Source organism: Rhodnius prolixus, unplaced genomic scaffold (assembly GCF_049639745.1).
Source record: "Rhodnius prolixus isolate KJV_2025 unplaced genomic scaffold, Rpr scaffold_8, whole genome shotgun sequence".
Lineage (NCBI taxonomy): Eukaryota > Metazoa > Arthropoda > Insecta > Hemiptera > Reduviidae > Rhodnius > Rhodnius prolixus.
The window spans coordinates 33,414,903-33,435,003 of record NW_027411593.1 but is presented as its reverse complement, the minus strand read 5'-3'; the positions used below and the strand labels follow the sequence as shown (position 1 = coordinate 33,435,003).

Sequence of the window (20,101 nt, the reverse complement as noted above, 5' to 3'; positions counted from 1 at the left end):
CAACGTCGGCTAGATATGTATTTTCAACAAGATGGTTGCCCGGCACATAATGCGAGAGTGGTTCGAGGTTACCTGGACAGAAATTTCCATGAAAAGTGCTTAGGAACTTATTGTCCCATCAAATGGCCATCTCGATCTCTGGACTTAACCCCAATGGACTATTTTTTGTGGGGATATATGAAAAAATAAAGTGAACAATGACTTAATCCCGCGGCTTCAGCAAATGACCTGAAACGACGAATAACTCTAGACTGCCTAGATCTTGAAAAATGATTAAATACGCGTTTTTTATTTTTTCGAAATTTCCCGCCGTTTAAAAAAAAAGTGGGTGGAGCATATAGCTCTGGTCACCCTGTATATCAATTGAAATACCTTTTTCAAATAAATATTTACCTTGGTGGACCACTTTGATGCTGTTCAATTTCACTTTCAATGTTCAGTTCAATCGTCCTAATCATTTTCTTCAAATACCTCATCCTGTGCATCATCTAAGAGTTCAATATTCTCACATTCATGTTTTCCTCATTTTATAAATAACTATCACTATCCATGATGACAAAATTTCGATTCTTCTTTCTATTTCTTGCAAACATGAAATCATCTCTTTCATTATCACTGGTTGCTTCTTGCATTGCTGATGTTCCTGCCTCAGGATCTGACATTTTAGGGGCTAAGTATAGAACTTTCTATCGCTTGAGAATTTTTCTTTAAGACTGAACTATAAGAAAAACTTATCGCGTACACAGCCTGCGAATCGCCTTCTATTCATACCGCCTAAACGAAACTTATTATCAACCCTCCATTGCATAGTGTAGCCTATCAGGTTACTTACCTTTTCTACTTGAATTTTTCTTAATTACTGCACCCTAGCGGTTATTTGATGTACTTGATGTCGTATTTATCCTTTAGAATAGACGTTTTTGTTTATGTAGTTCAAAGCCACAGAATGCACTGGTAGAGTGACAGTAGTGTTTTTTCTATTGGTTCTCCCATTCGATTTTTTTTCGTCACATGTTGCTTCATAAAGGGGTTGGTGAAAATGACATTTCTTTTAAGAATTTGGATAAATTACTAGCGTAACCTTATACACCTAGCTAAGTTCTTAAAGTAAAACCAATGCTATATTTTGTTTTCCAGTACTTTACAGATTTCATTAGTTCAAGAAAAATCTTATTTCGACGACTAGTTTACTCAGACTAACTGATAATTGCACATTACTGTTATTGTACACACGGTGTGCAGGCCGTCTTATAGCCTCGGAAATCAATTGCACACACGGTGTGCAATCAGCCTCGAATGGGTTAAAAAGGGAAAGGAGCTAAGCAGAGAGAATAAATTAAAATTCATATGGTTTAGAAACGGTAAAGTTTATGCACGGAAGAATGAAACTTCTAGAACTGTGGTAATCAGATATGATTCTGATTATACTTGTTTTCTCAAGGAGACTTTGAAATCAACTGTAAGTAACCCTTCAATTTCGTCCGAGATTGAACTTTCAGGCCAAGATAGTGAAGGTACAGACTGTTCGTCCAATACAGGCTCTCTGAGATCTAGTAAAAGAAAGCTAAAGAAATTAAAATCAAGTGATATTCATTCTTTTTTCGCTCACAAGTCTTTTTCCCCCAAAATCTGATATCTGATCTGTCTGTATGTTTTTGGAACATTTACGGATATAGTACTCTGTTTCATTTGACATCTAGCGAAGTGCAGTTATTGATTAATAAACAGATAATCTGTCTCTGTGAAACCTGGTTGTCTACCACATCTTTCATCATTCCTACGTTTCTGTCCGATGACGATTGCTACTCATCTGAGGCAGTCAGAAACTATAAGAAGGGGCGAAGTAGCTAGTTTTCATTCATAAGAGCCTATGTTCGTCTGTGAAAGTGTTACATCGTAGCTCCAGCTGGATATTTCTCTTACTGAGGATTGGAGATTCTTCGCTCATTCTCGGTTCTGTTTACCTGAAGCCTGGTAAGGAAGCCGATTATCTTGTTTATAGTTTATTTCATGAGTTATTTGATGTGTTCGGTGATTATAATGGCCTTTATACGATTATTCGTGGCGACTTTAATTAAAGAGTTCGGTCTCTAAATTGTCTTGATAGTTGTCATGGGCTCATCCATGACTGAGCTTAGAGATTCTAATGATTTTGAATTAAATGATAGGCGTTTAAGTTTAGTGAATATCTTTGAAGCTTTCGGCTTAGTGCTGTGCAATGGGCATTCTGTTAGCGCAAATTATACTTATCTTTCTGAATTGGGTTGTAGTGTGATAGATCTGGTCTGGGTTTCAATGGGTACAGTTGATTTAGTTAATGATTTTTTTTATTGAAAATATTTCTAATTACTCCGACCACTGTTGTTGTACCTTAAAAATAAATACTCCCGGTGTTTCAATTGTTAAAAAAATTAGTGTTTCCTCAGTCCATAATGGCTCACCTGTCATCTGCATGCAACCAGCTGTTAGAATAAACGCACTCAGTAGCTTCTAATGAAAATGAGAAATTGCATATGGTGTTTAACTTTATGTTTCGATTATTGTGTAACCTTTTAAAATATTTTCTACTTCCTTATCTTTATAGTATCATCTCAAACATTAAATTTACATTGGTGGACTTCAATTTTAATAAACTTCCTAATAAGTGAAAAATCCAAATGATTGAAGCAACAGACGCTCAGCAAAATATTTGTTATTTAAATGTTTTTATTACATTGTTATTTAAAAAATATTTACTACTGTTTCAGACTACTCCTTAACAAAAACTTACAGTTTAAAAAGTTAAGTATAAGGGTTGATTAAACGCCAAAAGGTACACAAATCAGCAGTTCCCAACATTTCATTAATACTTCATTGATATAATTTAAGTAATTTTACTGCATTAACTTTTCCTTCACATTTTTTAGAATTTATTAGATGTCACAGACCCTTATGCTGGCCATTTTCGTCTACAAAATATTTACTCAAGTAGCACACCATTTAACTTAGATTGACTGTAATATCTATTTATCTATAATAATCAAACTATTAATCACAGGTGAAAAAGAAAACGTTATAAAAAATATAAAAAAAATAAGAGGCTAAAAAATTCATAAACTTTTTTTACATCAATGATTTTATGCATTTATTTTTATTTTTAAATAAAAATCATTGGTTTAAGTTCATTCTTCGATTAAAGTAATTGTTATTTTATGTTGTAGTCAAACGTTTGTAATAATAAGTAATAAATAATCTGGCTTTATCGCAAATAATATAGTTTTCTTCAATTACATTCTCAATCTAGGTGTTCTTCCCACAATGTTATATATATGTAATATAAAATAAAGAAAATAAAGATATGCATATTTTTAGGACAGCTAATTATTCCAGTATTTTACCATAAGTAAAATTAGGGGGACTAAATTAAATTACAATTGAGAAATGAGTAAATATTGTTGAATAATCTACTTGTTATTAAATGTATGTTATTTGTGCTCACGAATATTTCGGTAAGACGAATTTAAGACTGAAATATTGTTTTGAATCCTCCGTGATTGAAATTTAAAAAGTGGCCGACTCTAACTTTGTTTTTTTCTACTTTAACATGCATGTATATGTGACTACTCAGAATAATTCATCACTCATTTTATCATAATTATAATAAAAAAATATTATGAATGAACTGGCCAGCATAAGGGTCTGTGACATCTAATAAATTCTAAAAAATGTGAAGGAAAAGTTAATGCAGTAAAATTACTTAAATTATATCAATGAAGTATTAATGAAATGTTGGGAACTGCTAATTTGTGTACCTTTTGGCGTTTAATCAACCCTTATACTTAACTTTTTAAACTGTAAGTTTTTGTTAAGGAGATTTTTGTACCTTTTGGATAGATTTTCCTTTTTGTCTATTTGCAAAGTTACGTCTGCTTTACAGATTTTTTAAAATTTGGAATAAGCTATTCTATCATTATAACCTGATAAGGTGTTAAATCGGAACCGTAACTACCACTGGAGAGATCTTTTTAAAGAATGATTATAGTTGCGGTCCCCAAACCATCCTCAATAACCATTTTTTTGAGAAAGCGTTTTGAATAAAATAGGAAGGTATTTGTACGTAAATATCAAAATTAAACTGCGATTTCAGTACTTCCTTTTAAGAGGAGCAAGAAAAATAAACTGCGATTACAGTACTTCTCCCTAAAAGGCAAAGATTTTGAATCGAACGACAATTCATTGATGTAAATAGGTTCACTCATTGATAATTTTAACGATTGCAGTACTTCCTCTTAGTAGGTGTAAGAGCATGATGGCACTTCACAGTCACGTAGAGGAGCTTTAACCACTTATTTGAGCTAAATTTTATCAAAATCGGACTAAGCTTTGTAGAAATATTGGTAATAATAGTTTTAGAAAGGGCCTTATTTGGGTGGGGCGAACTCCCCTCCTTTTGAGGCATAGCGTCGAGACTTTTAAAGTACAAATCTGTACAAAATTTCGATTCGAATGACACTTCATTCATGAAAATCGGTTCACGTGTCGATAATTTGAAACGATTGCTATACTTCCCCTTAACAAGTGTAAGAGCAGATCGTCGCTTTATTGTTAGGTAGGGGAGCCCTAACCCTATCATCCTACCAAATTTTATCAAAATCGGGCCAAGATTTACAGAGTAATTAGTAATAATAATTTTGGAGGGGGCCTTACATAAAGGGGGCTAACTCCTCTCCCATTCGATGTACAGGGCCGAGACCCCCAAAAGGCACATCTACATAAAATTCCGAATCGAATGACACCTCATTCATGAAAATCGGTTCACGCGTTTAGGCGCTACGTTGTTTACAAAAAAGGTAACAACAAGAACAACAAGAAGAAGAAGAAGAACAACAAGAACAAGAACATTTTTTGAAAAAGCCGTTTTTGCTCATTTTCGGCAACTTTTTTCTCGAAACCTATTAGATCTGGGTGGTTGCAAAAAAATTACAGTTATAAAGGAGGGTTTGCCCTATATTATAAAGAAAATTTGGGAATTTTATCTTTTATAGAAAAATAGAAAAAAATTGTCAAAGTTGGGTGTTTTTCAACGTTACACTTTTTCGTGCAGTTTTTGATGGTCAACCCTTATACAACTGTCCTACCGGACAGTTTTAATGTGCTAAAAAAGGGCGAACACCTCGGCACTATAAGAAAAGAGAATCCACTGTAAGTGAGACCACAACACTGACCATAATTGGTTATTCTTCAACAAACAGGGTGTCCAATGGGTCAATGATGGCTAGTACGCTAACGGTCAGGGCGCCTGGTTTGCATCCTAGTGAAGCTGAAAATGCAATCTGATTTGTAAAAAGGATAACAAAGCATTATTATCCTCCCATGCCTTCAATTAAATGAAGACTGTGAATTTATAATCTCAATACGTGATTACCTTAAATGCATATTAAAGGCTGAGAAGTGGGCAGCTTTGAAACATATGTAAGGAAAATTAATGGTGATCATCAATGTTCTCCATGTATTTCACACAAGCTATTACAAAAGCTTCGTATATCGTACTTGTATTAAAACAGTTTTTCTGAAAGAAACGTAAATATATATACAGAACAACAATATCTAAGTCGTTCTTTAAGGCAAACTCAATATTTCCTCAGCAAAGAAATAGTTAAAAACAACTACAAATCAAGTTAATTATATTAACAAGTGAAGAAAACAGTACTCGCTTCTGTTTGTTAACCGAAAGTCGCTTCTGCAACACCGAGTCTATAATTTCTCTTTATTCCTATAAAAACTTAAACTAAAACCTAGTTTACAAACGACAACTCTAGACATCCAAGAGGAACAGTTATGGTAAAAGAATAAACACCTTTAAATAGGATTTCATTCTCAAATAGACTAAATTCTTAGCTCATTATTATTTTTTTGAAATCTAATTCTAATACAGTTTCTATTAGCGGATTACAGTTGGATATTTCTGTACTCCAAGCTGATCCATCCATCCTCTCAGGGGCTCTAAATCTTAAAAGTTGCCAATGAAGATCCTTCTTTAAATTAATATATGATTCTGTGGAACTTAAAAAATAAAGTGCAAATTAATGCTTCTCTTCACAAGAAGTCATAGATTACCCATTTATGATTTTATTTTTATTTAACTTTCTTTGTCTCATTGAATAAGAAATCCTAGAAAAACTGTAAACAAATAATGCACTTCTAATTTTTTGATCTAAAAGCGGAGCAAGCAGTTTTCATTGGGGTATTTATAAAGCTAATGGCTAATGACAATAGTGAAAGCTAGCAAAATTACAGTTCATAGGCAGACCAAACATTGGAACTGTATATTCCATGCCTTCAGATTGGTAGAACTCACCTGGCTTTGTTCTTATATATCCCTTTTTTCAAAACGCATTTGGCTGGATATTCTACAAAGTTTAACTTTGCCCTACTACGAGTTAAAGTTGTAGATGATGTACATTCTTATTACACGACTATAAAAGTAGAATTATAGTACATAAATAAATTAAGAGTTGGTATTATAAATTACATCATATATAGTTTGTGATATATAACTATTGATTGAACATTGAATGTCATTATTCAATTATAAAATGAGGAAATATTGTCTAGCTCTAAATTTTACAGAAATTAAAAAGATCCTTTGTACAATATCAAACGAAATGTTTTAGTGGTTTAAAATTCACAAGACTGTGTAAATACACTTTTCTACCATTGGTGTCTGTGTAGTGAGGATTAGATAATTTATCATTAATTATTTTGTAGATCGGCTAAAAATAATTATTATACATTTTTTGACTTTCAGTGAATTAAAAAAAAAAAATAATAAGTAAATTTTTAGAAATAATGATCAGAATGAATACCTAATTATTATTCATTTCATTTTTACATTTAAGTTGTACCCACGAGATAAAAACTTGATTCGTCTTTTTTGAGAATAACTAATTGCTTTGAATTATTCTTTAAATCCCAATTTTCTATCAAACATCTGTAAATCTGGAGTTGAATTTCATTTTTTAGTTGTGAAAAAAACAAAACTTCAACTTATTTCATGAATGAAAGTAGTTTTTTGGGGTTTTATTTTCTATTTTGTAAAAAAGATGATTCAAGGTCAGATTTAGCTTAAATTTTCACAGTCATTGTTTTTCCTAAGAAATAAGAATGTAAAATATCATTTTGAGTCAAAATTAAGATCAACTGTAACATTCAACTGTTTTTATTGAATTTTAAAGTCATTTATGAACTATTTATTTTAGGCCGATTCTTTTTATTTTACTTTTTATCGGAACTTTATTTTCCAATGTGTTATACTTCCATTCCCTAATTAGAGTTATATTAGAGCCATATTATTCACTCTTTCATTATGAACAATTTGATAGTAATTGAACAATTAAAAAATTAATATTACATTAATTATATTAATTATGTAAATCAGATAAATTTGTCAATACAAGGGTAGGAGAAAATTAAATTTTATTTTGTTTGTAAAAAGGTATTTTATAAATAAAGTATATTTATTTTCTTGTAAATGATTAATTTTCTTTAAGAACTAATCAAAATTAGTTGCAGAATAAAATTCGTATTGTTTTCTCTTAATTGGCATATTATTGCGTCCTTTTGTCAACTTGTTTCAATCAGATTGCTAGACAGAAACCCTCATCAAAACACGATTCGAACCTGATTATACGACTGCTCTTCGCCTCTTCTCACAGGTCTCTTTTGTTCTGCTACAATTTCCTCATTTTTCTTATCCTAATTTCTTAAAATAATTTACTAAGGAACCAAAGAAGCTAGAAATAATTATTAAAACCTAGGAGAATTATTTGCCCGCTGGAGAAGCTATTATATCGTAACCTTGAGGCACTTGCCGCGTCTTTAGATTTTGTAGATAAATATCACTATTCTTTGAAATCTCTTAACTTCCACCCGTGATCTCAGGATGAAAAAGAAGTCACTTAACAGAAAGTTCTGTTCACAGTTTTCATTTTTATCTCTTTGGCGCTTACATTATCAACTTTTACTGATAACTTTATTAAGAGTGGCTGAGCTCTATTCTACACCCTCTTCTCCTTAAAGCGACATACTCGCTTGCGAACCTTTGCGTTTATTTAATAGTCCTAAGCTAGATGAAAGAGCTTCGAACACTCCGTGCTTCCTATTCAATATCCTTTCTCCGTTCCAACCCTTCGGGCAAGCATTTTTCTCATCTTCTTACTCTTTGTATGAGAATCGTAAGATACAGACTTTCATATTATTTTTTTACCGGAAATAACCGTGCCAACAACTGTGTTTTTGGTACAAATATTAGGTTGCGAGAGAATTTATTTCAGTAAATTGCAGTAAGAGATGGTCGGGTGAGTGTTTACACTAGATTTAGTTATAAGCAAAATCTCAAAACGTATTTCTTAAAAAAAGTCAAAAGTCGAAAATCTCGCGACTGCAATACTTCGATATATCTCCTTAACAAAAACTTACAGTTTAAAATGTTAAGTATAAGGGTTGATTAAACGCCAAAAGGTACACAAATCAGCAGTACCCAACATTTCATTAATACTTCATTAATAGTTAAGTAATTCTACTGCATTAATTTTCATTAATAAGTTATTTTTTAGAATTTATTAGATGTCACAGACCCTTATGCTGGCCATTTTCGTCTACAAAATATATGTTCAAGTAGCACTGTAGATTGACTGTAATATCTAGTTATTTATAATAATCAAACTATTAATTACAGGTTAAAAAGAAAAACTTTATAAAAAATAAAAAAAAATTATGAGGCTAAAAAATTCAAAACTTTTTTTTATAAAAAACTTACACCAACATTCATCAATGATTTTGTTTATTTTATTTATTTATTTTTATTTTTAAATAAAAATCGTCGGTTTAAGTTCATTCTTCGATTAAAGCAATTGTTATTTTATGTAGTAGTCAAACGTTTATAATAATAGGTAATAATTATCTGGCTTTATCGCAAATAATATAGTTTTCTTCAATTACATTCTCAATCTAGGTATAATTAAATTAAATTACAATTGAGAAATGAATAATTGTTGTTGAATAATCTACTTGTTATTAACTGTGTGTTATTTGTGCTCACGAATATTTCGGTAAGACGAATTCAAGACAGTAGCCTACTCTAACTTTGTCTTTTTCTACTTTAACATGCATGTACATATATGTGATTTATCATAATTATAACAAAAAAATATTATAAATGAAGTGGCCAGCATAAGGGTCTGTGACATCTAATAAATTCTAAAAAATAACTTATTAATGAAAATTAATGCAGTAGAATTACTTAACTATTAATGAAGTATTAATGAAATGTTGGGTACTGCTGATTTGTGTACCTTTTGGCGTTTAATCAACCCTTATACTTAACATTTTAAACTGTAAGTTTTTGTTAAGGAGATTTTTGTACCTTTTGGATAGATTTTCCTTTTTGTCTTTACAGATTTTTTCAAAATTTGGAATAAGCTATTCTATCATTATAACCTGAAAAAGTGTTAAGTCGGAGTTACTACCACTGGAGAGATCTTTTTAAAGAATGATCATAGTTGCGGTTCCCAAACCATCCTCAATAACAATTTTTTTGAGAAAGCGTTTTGAATAAAATAGGAAGGTATTTGTACGTAAATAGCAAAATTAAACTGCGATTTCAGTACTTCCTTTTAAGAGGAGCAAGAAAAATAAACTGCGATTACAGTACTTCTCCCTAAAAGGCAAAGATTTTGAATCGAATTCATTGATGTAAATCGGTTCACTCATTGATAATTTTAACGATTGCAGTACTTCCTCTTAGTAGGTGTAAGAGCATGATGGCACCTCACATCCACGTAGACGATTATTAATCACTTCTTCGTGCTAAATTTTATCAAAATCGGACTAAGCTTTGTAGAAATATTGGTAATAATAGTTTTAGAAAGGGCCTTATTTGGGTGGGGCAAACTTCCCTCCTTATGAGGCATAGCGTCGAGACTTTTAAAGTGTAAATCTGTACTAAATTTCGATTCGAATGACACTGCATTCATGAAAATCGGTTCACGTGTCGATAATTTGAAACGATTGCTATACTTCTCCTTAACAAGTGTAAGAGCAGATCGTCGCTTTATTGTTACGTAGGGGAGCCCTAACTCTATCATCCTACCAAATTCTATCAAAATCGGGCCAAGATTTACAGAGTTATTAGTAATAATAATTTTGGAGGGGGCCTTACATAAAGGGGGCTAACTCCTCTCCCATTCGATGTACAGCGCCGAGACCCCCAAAAGGCACATCTACATAAAATTCCAAATCGAATGACACCTCATTCATGAAAATCGGTTTACGCGTTTAGGCGCTACGTTGTTTACAAAAAAGGTAACAACAAGAATAAGAAGAACAACAAGAAGAACAAGAACAAGAACATTTTTTGAAAAAGCCGTTTTTGCTCATTTTCGGCAAAATTTTTCTCGAAACCTATTAGATCTGGGTGGTTGCAAAAAAATTACAGTTATAAAGGAGGGTTTGGAGTAAGATTTAAAGAAAATTTGGGAATTTTATGTTTTATAGAAAAATAGAAAAAAATTGTCAAAGTTGGGTGTTTTTCAACGTTACGCTTTTTCGTGCAGTTTTTGATGGTCAACCCTTATACAACTGTCCTACCGGACAGTTTTAATTAGTAAAAATTAAACGTAAAAATAACCATTTTATTGAACATCTCATTGTTCTTTGTCTTTTTATGAAAACCTTCGATGGATTTTCCTTAAACTTGAAAGACGCTTAAAGAATTTATCAACTGACAGACATGTTAAAGTCAACATACAAAAATACCAAATTTATTACGAACAACATCCCAATTTATTTTTAACTGATTTTAAAAGAGGTAACAACTGATCAAGCAAACAATCCTGAGCTAATCTCTTTCCCACTTTCTGTTGGTAAAACTGTCTCGGAATTACTGAAGCGGAGAACTCACTTGAAACTCCTCTGCTGTTTTCAGCGCTAAAGACCCTATCACTTATTAACTGAACAGAAAAATATTGCAATTTAGTTGGAACTAGAGACATTTTTGAGTCGAATTAAATTATTACCTCCAAAAATAAAAAATAAAAAAACTAATACTTTTCCCTTCATGATGTGAAATAGGAATAGAAACTGTATATTTCAATGCATATTTTTTTTTTTAAATAAAAAGTAGATTGAAATAAAATCCTTTATGAACTTCAAAAAAGTTAGTACCAATGTTAGTTCAACATTCTTAAAAATTTACAGTTTTAATAGAGTTTAAAATAGAATTTTAATAGAATAAATTTACTAGAACTGCCTGCAACATTTACTACATGAATCTTTAGAAGAGTTTGTAGTTGCCGATAAATACATGGCTGCTAATTTATGTGGAGGCAGTTGACCAGATGTTTTATGATTTTCCACAGCTTTGGCCAAATCCGAACTAATAGCTTTAGCAGCTGCTTTTACCCAATTCTGACAATTATTAGACAACTTATCATAATCTTTACCATTCAGTGGATTTGATAATGTTACTTTTTGTAATTCAGCGGGAGAAGTTTCTACTGATATAAGCTTATAAACCTTCGTTCTTGGACCATTTTGAGAAAAAGCTGGAAGATGTTGTCCATCTGACTGAGTCCCTGCAGAAATCAGAGAGAAACCATATAGTATACAACCATAGAAAATGGTGTTTCTTAAAATAAAAAGTTATTCAAAGTGCGAAAATACTTTTTGACTTTTTTAAAAATGTACTGCTTCATTTCTCTTGCGAGATATAGGAGTTAATTATATATATTCTTTCCAGATCATTTCGGTCGTCTTAAGTATAAACTGAACAATTCCCTTTTTCTCAAGTATATTTAACTGCTTGACAGTATGATATGGAATTAATTTGAAAATAAACTTTTAAAGCACTAGCCATGTTACTGATTAAAAATTTCAGTTATATAAGGGTTGAAATATAAGCTTTATTTTAAGAATATAAGGGTCAAAAAGTGCACGAAAAACACCCAACTTTGACAATTTTTTTCTATACAAGATAAAATTCCCAATTTTTTTTTTAATTAAGGGCAAATCTTCATTTATCTCCTTAACAAAAACTTACGATTTTAAAAGTTAAGTTGATCCGGCCCCAAGCCTGGTTGTAAAAGGATGAGAGGTCCGTTTCATTATGTTGCAGATTTAAGGGCAAACTAATGCAAGGAGACCATATTCAGAGATATGTAAATATTGTTCGTTATTACGAACTTTGTTCTATTAACTATGAAACTATAAAGAACTATTCAAAAGGTACAAAAATCTCCTTAACAAAGACTTACAGTTTAAAAAGTTAAGTATAAGGGTTGATTAAACGACAAAAGGGTCATATTTTATTGTATATTTTTTTTAAAAATTAAAAGTAGATTGAAAATAAAATTCATGGTCCATAAATCCTTTATGAACTTCAAAAAAGTTATTAAAAATGTTAGTTCAAAATTCTTAAAAATTTACTGTTTTTAATAGAGTTTAAAATAGAATTTTAATAAAATAAATTTAACAGAACTCCCAGGAACTTTAACTGCACAAATCTTCAGAAGAGTTTGTAGTTGCCGATAAATACATGGCTGCTATTTTATGTGAAGGCAGTTCACCAGCTGTTTTATGATTTTCCACAGCTTTGGCCAAATCCAAACTAATAGCTTTAGCAGCTGCTCTAACCCAATTCTAACATTATTAAAAAACATCATAATCTTTACCATTCAGTTTATTTAATAATGCAAATTCATGTAATTCACCTGGAGAAGTTTCCAATGATATATGATTATACATTTTCGATTCAAGCACTACTGCTGGTTTTTCTTTTGTAAATACTGGAACTAGTTTTCCATCTGACTGAGTCCCTGCAGAAATGAGAAGAGAAACCATATAATATACAACCATAGAAAATGGTGTTTCTTAAAATAAAAAGTTATTCAAAGTGCTTGACCAAAATAGTTTTTGACTTTTTTAAAAATGTACTGCTTCATTTCTCTTGCGAGATATAGGAGTTAATTATATATATTTCTTTCCAGATCATTTCGGTCGTCTTAAGTATAAACTGACCAATTCTCTTTTTCTCAAGTATATTTAACTGCTTGACAGTATGATATGGAATTAGTTTGGAAATAAACTTTTAAAGCACTAGCCATGTTACTGATTAAAAATGTCAGTTATATTAGGGTTAAACGTCAAAAAGTGCACGAAAAACACCCAACTTTGACAATGAGAGGATGAGAGGTCCGTTTCATTATGTTGCAGATTTAAAGGCAAACTATATGCAAGGAGACCATATTCAGAGATATGTAAATATTGTTCGTTATTACGAACATAGTTCTATTAACTATGAAACTATAAAGAACTATCCGAAAGGTACAAAAATCTCCTTAACAAAAACAATATGAAATTTAGCAATTACTTGGCATAAGACAACAGAATGCAACTGGGTATAACACTGGACTTCGATTTGGTAAATCTTTTAAAATATTGATGTGCAGTTAGCGGGTGTTAAAAATATACACACACACAAAAAAATTCATTTGGATTCCGTCATTCAGCAAAAAGTAACTGATAGTGATAATTTGTTTAATTGTGACATTATAAGTCGTTCGCTGCTTGGGTTGCCCCCATTTTTAAATAATTACAAGCTTTATGTGAGTGAGGCTTCTCGTGAGAAATTAAAAGGCAGGGCTGGCGGCGGACTGGCTGTCCTGGCCAGAAATGATTTAAACTTTCAAACTATATTAACTTATCTAACAAATATATGGCTTGCCATAAAAATTAAAAATAAAATAAGATGCAAGTTCAATAATTTGTTTACACAGTTAAATGTTAAACGAATTAGAGACATTTGAACGTGTATGTACTACTAAACTGTCCCACGCATAAAGACTTAAGGTCTGTCCATTTACAAAAATACAGCAATACGATTTGGAATCAATGTCTTCATGATTTGTAACATTTAAATTATGTATTTTTTTATTCGTAATAAACAGTTCAAAGTAAAATCATTTACAATCAATAATAATAAGGATAATAATAATATTAATAATAATAATAATAATAATATTAATAATAATAATAATAAAAGGCGCTAATAACCTCAGCTGTTGATGCGCCGAAAAAAAAAAAAATAATAATAATAATAAAAGTAATAATAATTTGTTTTTTTTATAAGTGAGGAAAACCATCATAAACGAACGGTTATGTGGGATTCCTACCCGCTAAAAAACCTCACTTCCTCGTTTTCCTTGATGTTACCAGCCCGGGACCGTTTATCACATTACTTCAGGCTGGACCAGCAACACTATACACTCCGTCATTTTTCCCTCATTTTAACTGAAGTATACCTCTTCAGCTTTCTTCTTTTTCAAAATATCGCAGACAGTCTTGTCCACCTTAGTCCAGTTGGACCTCTCGGCTAACATTTTGCCCACGATATTCTCTGGGGTAATGCTCCCTATCTCCAACTCCAGTTCCATTCTTTCTTGGTCCCATCTCTTACATTCGAAAAAAGTGTGCCGTGCATCGCCCTGAACTTCCTTACAATAAACACAGCAAGGACTCTCTACTTTTCTCATGTTGTTCAGATACTTCCTGAAACAGCCATTACCAGTTAAAAATTGAGTCAAGTAGAAATATACTTGACCATGTTTCCTATCATACCATCCTGCAATCCTAGGAATCAACACTCTTGAATAATAATAACAATAATAGTGATAATAATAATAATAATAATAATAATAACAATATTATAGTATTAGTAACATTAATAATTTTTTTTATGGAGGGGGAAAATGCATTATGCATCATCTTCGTGAAGAATTACCCTCGGTATGTGGGACCCTCACCCACTAAAAACCCCACCTCCCCTAGAGGCATTGAAACCCACCTTGGAACCACTTACGCATTACTTCAAGGTGGTGCCTCACAATAGCTCATACCCACCGGCCTTCATTCACCTCTCTAGAACGACCGAAGCATACAGAAATCCAGCTCCTGCTTCTTTCTTACCAATACTGCCTTCACAAAAGTCCTATTCCAGCCGACTCTGTGGGAGAACATAATCCCTAGTTTATTTTCGGGCGTGATTCGCCCAATCTCTTGCACTTTGCTCTCCCTCTCCGGCACCCATCTATCGCATAGAAAGAATGTGTGATGGGCGTCATCGAGGTCAGAGTCTCCGAAGAACATGACGGGTCTCCAACTTTCCCCATCCTATACAGGTACGAGGTGAAGCACCCGTGCAGTTTCTTACAGGTAGTAGTCGACCTCACCATGATCTCTTCCGGCCCACTCAGATGGATCGCCAATGAGCCGTGCAGTCCATCTGCCTCGGGTGTCCGTCCGCCACCTTTCATGCCAGGACCGAAATGAGTGATCCCTGGCCACCATTTTCGCTCCGATCTTTCAAGGACTTCCCTTAAATCGTAAGCCATCTTACGTTCCTGGGCCATCAAATCGATGGGGATCACTCCAGCCACCACGCCAACAGGCGATCCTGAACGCTTCCCTTCTTTGTACCGAAGCCATCTGCTTCCGGTACTTTTCCTTTTTAAAAGCGTCAGCCCAAACTTCACACCCATAAAGAAGTATGGCGTTCGTTACCGACATCAGAAGTCGCCGTTTCCCGTGACGTCGGTCCCCCAACGTTTGACATAAGCCCACTCAGTACCGATGTCACCTTCGCGGCTTTCACCGAGAAGTGCCTGATCTGCTCCCAAAACGAGAGTCCAGGCGAACCCCCAGATACTTGACCGCGCTGCTGGTTTCAATCGTCTGGTCAGCTACGCAAACATGCTCTTTCGTGGGGATATGTCGCCTTGTGAGCAAGACTATTTCTGTCTTCTCTGATGCCAAACTAAAACCGTGGTCCTTCAGCCAAGAGGTCGCGCGCCTCATCACTTGATTCAGTCTAATCTTCAATATCGCTTGCGACGATAACGGCTGCGATATCATCACCATACCCCACCAAGAAAGAACTGTTCGGCATTTCCATACGCAGAATACCATCGTAGGAAACGTTCCACAGATCCGGCCCCAAGATAGACCCCTGAGCAGCTCCGCCCGTGATCTCTTTGTTACGCGGCCCGTCTGCAATCTCATACCTCAGCTGCCTGTCCGAAAGGTTACTCTGTACTATGCGGAGAAGGTACGGCAGTATTCTAAAGACCGACTCCAGTGCTCTCCACATATCTGACCACTTCGCTGAATTGAACACATTACGGACATCCAATGTGGCCAGTAATACAATTCTTCTGGAGTGGTGGTTTCCCTGCTGTTCCAGATGGAAAGTTGTCACCACTTCTTGTACGGCCCCAATAGTAATAATAATAATAGTAATAATAGTAATAGTATATGCTGGTTATTTTTATGTACAAAAGATTTATTCAAGTAGCCCAAATTGATTGTAATATACAATATATTAATCTATAATAATCAAACTATTAATCACAGGATAAAATAAAAACGTTATGAAAAATCAAAAAATATGGGGCTGAAAAATTCAAAAACATTTTTAAAAAAAAGTTTAAAGTATATATTAATGAGTTTGTTTATTTCATTTATTTATTTTTACAAATAAAAATTTAAGTTCATTCTTCGATTAAATTGATTGCTACTTTACGAGAGTCGTTTGAAAAGTCCGTGCAAAGTCAGAGAGAAAGCACTACTGGCGCGTATCGAGGTTATGTTTAGTTAGTAGCATCTCTTGGAAGAACACACACCAAGTTTCAGCCAGATCGGTCTAGTTCTTTGTGTTTGGCATTCGTTTGAATCGAGGAAGTCGAGTGATTTTCAAAAAATGGACGAAAAAGAATTTCGTGTGTTGATTAACACTACTTTATGAAAGGCAAAACGCCTCAGGAGGCTAAAGAGAAGCTTGATAAGCATTATGGTGACTCTGCACCTTCGATTAGAACAGTTTATAAGTGGTTTCAAAATTTTCGGAGTGGCCATATGGGCACAAGTGACGCTGAACGTTCTGGACGCCCTGTTGAGGTTACTACTCCAGAAATCATTGATAAAATCCATGATATGGTGATGGATGACAGAAGAGTGAAGGTGCGTGAGATTGCTAGTGCTGTGGGCATCTCGAATGAACGGGTACATAATATTTTGCATCAACATTTGGACATGACAAAGCTATCCGCAAGATGGGTGCCGCGATTGCTCACGCTTGACCAAAAACGAAATCGTGTGCAAGGACGGTTTGCAGCTGTTCCAGAAGAATCCGCAGGACTTTAAGCGTCGTTTCGTCACTGTGGATGAAACATGGATACATCACTACACTCCTGAGACCAAAGAACAATCTAAACAATGGGTTACCAAGGGGGAATCTGCGCCAAAAAAGGCGAAGACCGTTCCTTCGGCCGGAAAGATTATGGCGACTGTCTTTTGGGATTCGCAAGGAATAATCCTCATCGACTATCTGGAAAAGGGTAAAACTATTACAGGTGCATATTATTCATCGTTATTGGACCGTTTGAAAATCGAGCTGCAAGTAAAACGCCCACGATTTGCCCACAAAAAAGTCCTTTTCCATCACGACAACGCACCAGCTCACACCTCAGCAGTTGTGGTCGCAAAATTAATGGAAATAGGGTTCCAACTCGTTTCACATCCCCCCTATTCTCCAGACTTGGCTCCCTCGGACTACTATTTGTTCCCCAATATGAAGAAATGGCTGGCGGGAAAAAGATTTTATTCAAACGAGGAGGTGATTGCAGAAACGAATGGCTATTTTTCAGACTTGGACAAATCCTATTATTCGGAAGGGATCAACAAACTAGAGCAGCGTTGGACGAAGTGTATAAGCCTAAAAGGAGACTATGTTGAAAAATAAAAAAGGTTTACCCCAAAAAATTAAGTAGTTTTTATTTTTGCACGGACTTTTCAAACGACCCTCGTACTTTATCTAAAACACAAGCCTTAAAAATAAAAGGTAATAATTAATCTTGTTTAGTATTAAATAAAATTTAGTTTTCTTCACAGGTGTTCTTCACACAATGTTATGAATACGTAATATAAAATAGATCTTTATCTAAACTTATGCAAATTTTTAGGTTATCTAACTAATATTTTACAACAAGTACTCCATTAAAGGGACTACATTAAATTACAACTGAGAAATGAATAATTATTTATTTGCTATTGACTGTGTGTGATTTGTGCTCTCGAATACTTGTGTAAGGCGAATTGGAGATTCAAATTTTGAAACTCCGTGATTGAAATTTCCAACAGGAACCAACTCTGCCTTTTTCGATTTTAATATGAAAATGTTTGTGATTACTCAGAAAAAAGAGTATAATAAAGATGAATCAGAAGATTAATTTAAAATACATTCAAAATAAAGTATTTATTTATTTATGGAAATGTAATGTCCTTTTTATCATTATTACAACAAAAAAGTTATTATAAATATACTGGCCAGCATAAGGGTCCGTGACATCTAATAAATCCTAAAAAATATTAATTAAAAGTTAATGCAGTGAAATTGCTTAAATGTTATCAATTGTTATAATAATTCCACTAAACACATGCTTTTTTGAATGTTTCTATCATATAGCTGAAATTTCGAGAGGAAGTATGACTGAAATGTAGGGTACTTGCTGATTTGTGTACCTTGTTACGTTTAATCAACCCTTATATTTAAAATTTTAAACTGTAAGTTTTTATTATGGAGAATTTTATAAAATCGAAGTTATTCACTCAAGCAAGCAGATTTTTATTTAAAAAAAAAAAAAAAACACAAAAACAAAAAAAAAAGAAAATCACCTTCCAGGGTTCGTACTGATTGATCTTCAAATACAGCAACTAGTGCCCAGTGGTGCATTTCTTCGTTATCTGAATGACCCAAAACCGCATTCTGTACTGGCTTTGTATACAGGTAGAATTGTGCCTTTCGTCCTGTTCCGTCATATTCAGCTGGCACTTTTGGAAAACAGCAACTACTTGCTGATGACATTTCCAAAATACATTTTCCAAAGGAATCTAAAAGCAGATAATATACACAACAAAATCAATGCAAACTCTACACAATGCATTCAAGTTGTACCTGTTTCTGTCAGAAAAAAAAAAAAAAAAAAAAATTAGTCTTTTAAGAATCGTAATTAAAATGTCTACTTTTTTACATTTAATTACACTCAATAACTTCTAATAAAAGCTAAAGGTGACCTCGTGTGTCAGCGATTAATTAAACAAATAGAAATATACTAGATAAAACGGAAGTAGATCAGTGTAAAATCGTCGGTTTAAGTTCATTCTTCGATTAAAGTAATTGTTATTTTAGTGGTTTAAACTTCACAAGATTGCGTAAATACACTTGTCTACCATTGGTGTCTGTGAAATGCTCAGCAGCTGCTTTAACCCAATTCTGACAATTATTTTTAATTAGTCGATAAGCTTCACCATTCAGTATATTTGTTATTGCAATTTCATGTAATTCCCATGGAAGTTCTTATTGTTGCAAGTCGATACATTTTCGAACCATCCACTGGTGGAAGTGTTTTTGAAAATTTTGGCCTCAGTTCTTTCTTTTGACTTGAACGCTACAAAATGAGAAGTAGAAATTATATAATATACAACCATAGAGATTCTTTTTTTTTTTTTTTTTTTTCACTTTATTTGTACAACTGCAACAATTGTTGCATCAAGTAAATTTGATCTTACTGGTTAAAGATTCTTAAAATAAAAAGTTATTTAGAGTGCTAGACGAAAATACTTCTTGACTTTTTTAAAAATGTAGTTTCATTTCTCTTGTTAGAAATAAGAGCTAATTATAATAATAACGTTAACTTATTCCCTCATTCAAGGAAGTAGATCTTCATTGGTTTAATACAAAAATCAAATAAAAAGAAAATGAAAACAATTACCTTCCAGTGTTAGTACTGATCCATCTTCAAATATAGAAACTAGAGCCCAGTGTTGTTGTATTTCTTCGTTATCTGAATGACCCAAAACCTTATTATACTCTCGTTCGCTAGTGTCATATTCTATAGGCACATCTCTATTTAAGTAATCAGCAGTATCACAATTTGACATTTCCAACAAATAAAATCTAAAGGAATCTAAAATCAAATAATAAAAAACAAATAATCAAATTCATCTTCTTTTC

The 20,101-nt window shown here is 33.2% G+C and overlaps 1 protein-coding gene across 2 annotated transcripts in view; it reads right to left on the bottom strand.

The window, feature by feature from the left end:
* Window positions 1–10,799: 10,799 nt before the first annotated feature.
* LOC141451243 (uncharacterized) overlaps window positions 10,800–20,101 on the bottom strand; it is a 20,622-nt gene continuing 11,320 nt past the window's right edge. The window contains exons 2-5 of one of the 2 annotated variants that reach the window (XM_074122477.1): window positions 19,860–20,054; window positions 18,763–18,978; window positions 12,747–12,851; window positions 10,800–11,612 (exon numbers count right to left, since the gene is read on the bottom strand). In XM_074122477.1, coding sequence (XP_073978578.1) covers window positions 11,278–11,612; window positions 12,747–12,851; window positions 18,763–18,978; window positions 19,860–20,028 — 825 coding nt within the window. In that variant the 5' untranslated portion in view covers window positions 20,029–20,054 and the 3' untranslated portion in view covers window positions 10,800–11,277. Of the gene's footprint in view, window positions 11,613–12,382; window positions 12,660–12,746; window positions 12,852–18,762; window positions 18,979–19,859; window positions 20,055–20,101 lie in introns of those variants that run through there. The other variant, XM_074122478.1, reaches the window with a different exon arrangement.